The 7,784-nt window shown below is 36.5% G+C and overlaps 1 protein-coding gene across 6 annotated transcripts in view; it reads left to right on the plus strand.

The window, feature by feature from the left end:
- FAM214A (family with sequence similarity 214 member A) overlaps nucleotides 1-6,970 on the plus strand; it is a 78,852-nt gene extending 71,882 nt beyond the window's left edge. For 4 of the 6 annotated variants that reach the window (XM_006085940.3, XM_014453437.1, XM_023751632.1 and 1 more), the window contains 3 exons: nucleotides 295-363; nucleotides 2,875-3,074; nucleotides 5,966-6,544. In XM_006085940.3, the coding sequence (XP_006086002.1) occupies nucleotides 295-363; nucleotides 2,875-3,074; nucleotides 5,966-6,119 (423 nt within the window). In that variant the 3' untranslated portion in view covers nucleotides 6,120-6,544. Of the gene's footprint in view, nucleotides 1-294; nucleotides 364-2,874; nucleotides 3,075-5,965 lie in introns of all 6 variants that reach the window. The other 2 variants (XM_006085937.3, XM_023751633.1) reach the window with 1 other exon arrangement.
- The last annotated feature ends 814 nt before the right edge of the window (nucleotides 6,971-7,784 follow it).

A 7,784-nucleotide genomic window follows, 5' to 3' on the forward strand; every position in this document is an offset into this window, starting at 1 on the left:
GATCATAGGCCAGGCCTAGGGACTGTACCCATGCACGAATTTGGTACACTGGACCTCTAGTTTATTATATATTTGATGTTACCTATTATTTTTTGCAACATCTCCAAGAAGAACAGTAAGTTGTTTTCATACCAGTGGTACTCTGTTTCATACTATAGAATTATCTGTTAATGCAATGTGAATTTTTTCCATACAAATAGAATTCTGAAATTTTAGTAATTACATTATTATTATTTTAGTCTTTTGTATACATATGCATCAGTTTGTACTCAATTTGTCTTCTTTTATTTCAAGGGTGTGATTACTTTAGAGTCCCTTGGTAAAAGGGGTTATCGAGTACCTCCTTCAGGAACAATACAAGTGGTATGTGTTTTATAGCCTACAATTGCAATAATCATTCTCTCACATACATATAGAACTTAGCCCTTTCTCCTGCTACTGCTGCTGCAACGACTTTGGTAAGTAACAGTGGGCTGCAGCTTTGTTTGGAGTTTCCCTGCTCTGCCCCAGGAATGACCATTTGGGGACCTCCATAAAAGGAAAGCATTAATAAGCTAATCAAGGTGAATGCATTAAAAAAATAGTATATGACAGCTCACATAACTTAAATAGGGCTATTCTAATATAATCAGAACCTAGCATTACCAGTACCTTCTATTTAAAATAGTAAGCCAGATTGAGATCAACCTATTCAAAAGGAGACCCCAAATATCAGACCCCAGGAAAACTTAGGCAACAAAATTACATATCCCTAGGGTAGTAATTCCTACATTGATCTAATGAGAATGTAGTCCGACAGATGTCAGGGCAGAGAAGGCATGTTTCCTTTCGGTCTAGGTGTTGATCTAGTTTGGGTCCAGGAGAACTGTTCTGGCCCAGAGCAGTTCTTCCGCATCCTTGGTCTGAGGTTCTCGTAAGAGTAATTAGATAATTAGATGTCAAGGCCACCCTGCCACTGAGTGCATCTCCAAGTCAGACCCAGGATCATCTTGAAAGCCCCGGAGTCTATTTATTACAGAGTTGGCCCTTGCAGACTAAAAAGAGTCTCTTTGATATTTGTCAATTATACCTCAATAAAGCTGAAATTTAAAAAAAGAAAAAAAAAGAGTCTAGTGCCGTGATGGCGAACCTTTTGAGCTCGGCGTGTCAGCATTTTGAAAAACCCTAACTTAACTCTGGTGCCGTGTCACATATAGAAATTTTTTGATATTTGCAACCATAGTAAAACAAAGATTTATATTTTTTATATTTATTTTATATATTTAAATGCCATTTAACAAAGAGAAATCAACCCAAAAAAATGAGTTCACGTGTCACCTCTGACACGCGTGTCATAGGTTCGCCATCACTAGTCTAGTGAGTTCCTCACTCTTAGGATCTGGTGTAATTCAGCAAGCCTTTTTATGACCTTTGGCTTCAGTGGGATTGGTGCTCACCAGACCGTTTTTACTCATCACCCTTGTTCCACTACAGCCAAGGAGTCTATACCTTTGTTTATTGCATATCACACAGGAATTAAACAGGACTATGCAATATGTATGTGTGTGTAGATATTGCAATATTGAGGAAGAATCACTGCATATTAAAGTAAAATATTTATGTTGAATGGAAATCTTGAACTAAAAGAATGATACTCTGTTCTCTTGCCTCTGGCTGTGTAGAGCATATGCAAGTGTGAGTCACTGGAAAGCTGTCAGTTGTCATAATAATGAGGCATAAACACAAAGGCAGCACAGTCACCTCTTGTTTGAGGACTGCCAACTTTAATGGTTAATTTTAGATATGAAATTTAGGTATATCTTTAATTTCTTACATAGTTTGATTATATATAAACATGGCTTGAACTCCTGGCTTGCTAGTTGTGTGGTTTGTTGAATGTATTCGCCTTAAATCTTAAGACTCACTAGATTTTTAAAAATTGGATCATAATGTTGATATATTTCTCATTTTGATTCAGTGAGTGATGTCCAGTGCCACGGATGAGCTTCAGAAAGCATGGGCACCAAGTTACCTATTGATGTGTTGGTAATTTGGTTAAAGTCAGATCAGCAGCTTGGAATTTTGTTTATAAATCAGCATTTTAAAAAATAATATTCCTTTGATTATTCATAGTCAAGTGTCAATTGAATTTAATTCAGTCTTCACCAAGGATACATATTTTGGTCTATTTATGAAATTGATGATTTTAAAAAGTGTTACTGCAGTTTTTTAAATGAATCCAACTATGAGAACATGAAGTTTTATTTAGCTTACTTGATAACTAATAATAATGAACTTTATTCTCTAAATTTGGAAGCATTTCAAATAAGAAAAAGTCTCTTTTTTGAGAACATAATTTAAATTTTATAATAACTATATGTACCTAAAACACCAAAAATGTCTACCTTTATCAAGCTTTTATTTTTTTAAAAAATTCTATTTATTCACTATGAAAATAGGAGGAAAATTAAAATTGTATTTTGAGAAATTTGCAGTTGGTACACTGTAATGAAACTAATGTTTGAAATAAATGAACTGGATTATTTTAATTAATTGAGGATATATTTTGCATAATCTAGTGGAGTAATTTATTAAAATTTGAATAAGGAGTAAAAGTTATGTATTGTCTATTAATATAAAATTTGTGACTAAAATTTTTTATTTGCTTTAGTATTTTATATTATTGTGAAATAATATAAATTGAACCATTTTTTAAAAATATTGAATATCAGTTCATAAACTTCTAAAATTTTATTAGCTTTAGTCTCCAAAACCGAATTATATTCACTGGCATTAATTTATTATTTAAAATCTTTTTTATTATTGGCATAACCATTTTGAGTCAAATCAACAAATCACTGTTTTTAAAAAAGAATTTCTATATTGTTTCTTCAGACCTTATTTAATCCCAATAAGACTGTGGTGAAGATGTTTGTTGTGATATATGACTTACGAGATATGCCAGCCAATCATCAGACATTCCTACGACAAAGGACTTTTTCTGTACCAGTTAAACAAGAAATGAAGAGAAGTGTTAATAAAGAGAACATCCGTCATACAGAAGAACGGTTATTACGCTACCTCATACATCTGAGGTAATATTTAAAATGAAAATAAAAATGTTACTTTAGAAGAACAACTCTGAAATTTTTAGTTTATTTTAAAAACTGTCACTCTAATTAGACCAGTGCCCCTTGGGATTTGCTTAACTTGCAAACTTTGATGATATGCCAGAGCAGAAAACACATGGCACATCTTCTTGCAGTCATTACTACTTCCTGAATCGGAGGAGTTTTCATTTTTAGCTGTATGCAAAATATTTTATATCAAAACAAATGCTGATAAATCTGGGACAGTGAGACACATTTTCTAAACCAACACTGTCCAATCCTATATAATAAAAGCCTAATATGCTAAGTGTCCAACAGTTCGACCATTTGACCGGTGGCTATGACGTGCACTGATCACCAGGGAGCAGACGCTCCAACTGGTAAGTTAGCTTGCTGCTGGGGTCTGGCTGATCAGGACTGGGTGAGACTGGCCGGACGCACCCTGGAGCCCTCCCACGATCCCTCCCCTGCCCACTCGTGCACCGGTGGGGTCCCTAGGCCTGGCCTGCTCCCTCTTGCAATCTGGGACCCCTCGGGGGATGTTAGAGAGCCAGTTTCAGCCCGATCCCCACAGGCCAGGCCAAGGGATCCCACCGGTGCACCGGGACTCTAGTAGAATTATAATGAGCCATATATGCAGTTATATATTTTCTAGTAGCTACATTTAAAAAATTAAGAAAAAGGAAAGATTAATATATTTCATTTAACCCACTATATCCAAATATTATAATTTGAGTAATCAGTATACCCAGTAAGTATTATGACTGAGATATTTTATATTCTCTATTATTTATTATTATAAATATAAATAATACTGAAGTATTTACATTCTTCATTTATACTGAATACTTAAAATCAAGTATGTATTAACACTAACAGCACAATGCAGTTCACACTAGCCCTATTTCAAGTGTGCAGTTCGCCACATGTGGCTAGTGGCTGTTGTATTCAACAGGGAAGTTCTTAACCTTCATTCATTCATTCCATGAATATGTGCTAGGCATGCTTCTAGGCACTAGAAACAGTTGTGACAAATCTCTGTTCTCATTGAACTTATATTTTAGTGATTCTATTAGAAATATATTTTCCTCTCACAGCTAGAGATTGTGAGAAATCACTGTTTGCCCTTGAGGTCCAGGTTGCCAGCATCCTAGAGTAAGGCTTTCAGACCTGAAAGCCTAGTATAGCTCCCAGGATTAATGAGCAAGTCTATTGGTTAGGAGAGAGCTCAATAGCCTTTTGCCTGTAACTTTATTCCTGTTATTTTTCTGATGCTATTCATACCAAGTCCTCAATCATATCAGTGACAGAAATTCATCTTAGTTTAACTTTTTATTCCAAGAGCCCTATTCATCAGGAGAAGGCATCTTTCATCCAGGGCCCAGGCAGAGAACCTCTTTAATCTGTTACTGATAGTGACCACTCACTATCTTTCAATAAATTTGCCTTGTGGTGATCTAGTGTGAATAAGGAGTCAGCTGTACACTTAAGTCCCACACTTGAAAATGTCTGTTAAGTTAATTGGTCACCCCCCTACCCCCCATAACACTGCTTAATCGGTACTCTTGGGGTCTTCTGCCTGGTGTTCCGCACAATCTAAGGAAATGTTAAACCAGCACAATGTGTTTAAACCCAACCTGACACGCCCTGACCTGAGCTTCATGGGAAATGTTGTGCAAATTGTGGGAATGAAAAACATACCAGAACAGACTTGGAAGACTTTTAAAAAGAGAAATGGAATAAAATAGCAGACTATACGAATAGCTCCCAGCCCGGTCTAGGGAAAGAGTCAACTCTCTTTAAACTTCCATTTGAGACCATTTCTCTTGAAGTGTTAACAACCATACCAACATTTACTAAAATAAAATTCAACTACCCCAGCTTGTATAATCCCTACATAATGATTAGATACTTTAAATGCTGTAAAGAAACCTCTTGGTAAAGTGTGATATAGCTCCCAAAGCTCACCATGTTCTCCTTCAGACTGAAATAATGAAAACCTTCACAGAGAGGAAAAGAGTAAGACGGTCAAAGAGGTCTGCTTTAAAATACATTGCTGACCGCCAGGTTATTCTGCTAATTTAGGAATAAAACCACAAATCCAGAGAGTATTTCTGCTATTCAAAGGGAAAACCAGAGAAGTTAGCACTAAAAGCTGCGTTTGACTATCTGCCAGATAAGTTTATATGATTAAAGATTCCAGTGCCTTGTGTTATGCTATAAATATTAATTAGCAGGGGATAGAAACTGTTCCGTATGCAGTTTAGGTAACCATTTTCATTTCACTGATAACTTTTTAAATGATTTTTAATGATTAGGCTTCATTTAGGTAGCCACTACTAATGGTAGCAGTCCTTTCTCATCCTATGATTGTCCTCAAAACTTGATTATTTTATCTGAAGACTTTTTAAGTATGGAATCAATGTGAATGTATCAAAATTGTGGGAGGATAAGTTGTGTGAAATGGATCAATCTGTGTGGCTAGAAGATGCCTGAGCTGCAAAGCCCAAATGTAGTATAATTGGCTGATGTGAACTGAAACTTGACACTGTAGGTGAGAAAGGTGCATGGGATGTAGTGTCAGGGCTGAAAGGTAGGAGTAAATGTGCCAGATTGACAGTAGGAGGCATCTCTGGCATTGGATGAGGGAAAGGGGAGTGTGAAGTGTTCAGGGAATAGTAAGAGAGAGGCACTTAAATAGCAGCACAGGCTTTGGCAATATAAGACAATATCTTGTTAAAAAGTCACTATTGATAACATGGCAAGACTAATTCTTCTTACCTTTAAAATTTAATTATTCAGGTTTTTTCTATGTTTTGTTTTGCTTTAAAGACTCATTCCCTAAATGATGCACCCTTTTGTTTGTGTTTTTTTAGGTTCCAGAGTTCTAAATCTGGAAAGATCTACCTCCATAGAGATATCCGGCTCCTGTTCTCTAGAAAGTCAATGGAAGTTGATAGCGGTGCTGCATACGAACTCAAATCTTACACTGAATCGCCAACAAACCCTCAGTTTTCACCAAGATGTTGATAAGAAGTGACAATTTAAAGTATTTGCTCAGTACGCCAGTTTGAAAGTAAAAATGAGCGTAGAACGGAGTGTACCAAATTAACAACCAGGAGAGTGGCTCCTCTCCTGTTATCCTGGACCAGTTTTCATTAAAGGATTCCTGGAATGAGATCCACATATTCCAAGTAGACTGGAAACACTCATGTCCTAAGCCTTTTTGTACTGTTGAAACCACTTCATGGGACATGTTGCAATAGCAAAACCCCCGTTAGATTAGTGTTTACACATTTTACTTCTCAGTTATTTAATATTTAATGTTTTCCTTAATACTCAAGTGATGTTTGTCTCTAGTGTTCTAATGTAGCACAAATCCTATGTAAAATCATACTATGTATTTTTGACGTTAATGTTGAAATCTAAAATATATGCACAAGTCTTTAATTTTGTGTGATGTGTTTTAAGTATTATTCATTTAAGTTACTGAAAACAATGAAATGAGAATGAAATGTTGAGCTTCTTTAAGATTAATGCACTATGCAAGCATGTGTAGTTTTTATATCCCCCAGGTTCAGTTTTTAAAACACCCCCTCCATGTTGCTGTCTCACACGGTAGTCCTTTAACATTCTGTATTGGCAGTGTAGTGCAGACTCAGCTGCTGCACATTCCCTTTGCGAGTTCAGATTATCATGCCCATTCATATTCCTCCTAGAATCCCTTATCCTCAAAACAGTTCTATTTTTCCTTAATCACTACTACAGAGGCTTTGCATTAAATTGCTGCCCCATGCTAGATAACTTTTGCAAATGGTTAAAAGAATATGTACTTTGAAAACAAATTAGTATTTATATTGTAAATATATGTAAAAAACAAAGAACCGTGTATTTGGCTTTTATTTTTAGCTGAGACATATATGTGATTGAGTGCATTTCTGATAGCCATCAGACCCTTTCCATTCTAACTTTACAGCTGACAAGAGGGGAGGGGGAGATGTCTTAAGCCTTCTCCCAACTTACTTTCTTATTCAGGGACACAATGAAAGGCATTTGGCAACTGGGAAAACCACCGAGCAAGAGAATTTGAATGCATCACAAGCCTTATCTCTGTTCCCCTTAGAAAGAAGAGTGGTCTTTTTATTTTATTTTATTTTAAATATATATTTTTATTGATTTCAGAGAGGAAGGGAGAGGGAGATAGAAACATCAATGATGAGAAAGAATCATCAATCGGTTGCCTCCTACACGCCCCCTACTGGGGAATCCAGCCTGCATCCCAGGCATGTGCCCTGACTAAGAATCAAACTGTGACCTCCTGGTTCATAGGTCCATGCTCAACCACTGAGCCACTCTGGCCGGGAAAGAAGAGTGGTTTTAGATGTTTGTGTATGGACAGTGGGCAACAGCGTATCAGACAACAAGGCACAAATACTGGGACAAAGCTGCAAGGGCGGGTTAGAAAATAGGTACCACTTAAGTATGCCAGACCCAAGAGTTCTGGGAGTCTAGAACCCAGTGAGCATTCTGGAATTTGAGACTAGAAGGTCTTTAGTTTGGAAACCGGATAATGGGCAGACTCTTCAAGAGAATCTGGACAGGTGATGAGTGTGGGTTGGCCAGCAAGAAGCCTCTTATAAATTTATTTTAAAATACCAGAAGAGAAAGGGCTATTTGTATTTTATAAAAGTAAGA

This window comes from Myotis lucifugus, unplaced genomic scaffold, assembly GCF_000147115.1.
Source record: "Myotis lucifugus unplaced genomic scaffold, Myoluc2.0 scaffold_23, whole genome shotgun sequence".
NCBI lineage: Eukaryota > Metazoa > Chordata > Mammalia > Chiroptera > Vespertilionidae > Myotis > Myotis lucifugus.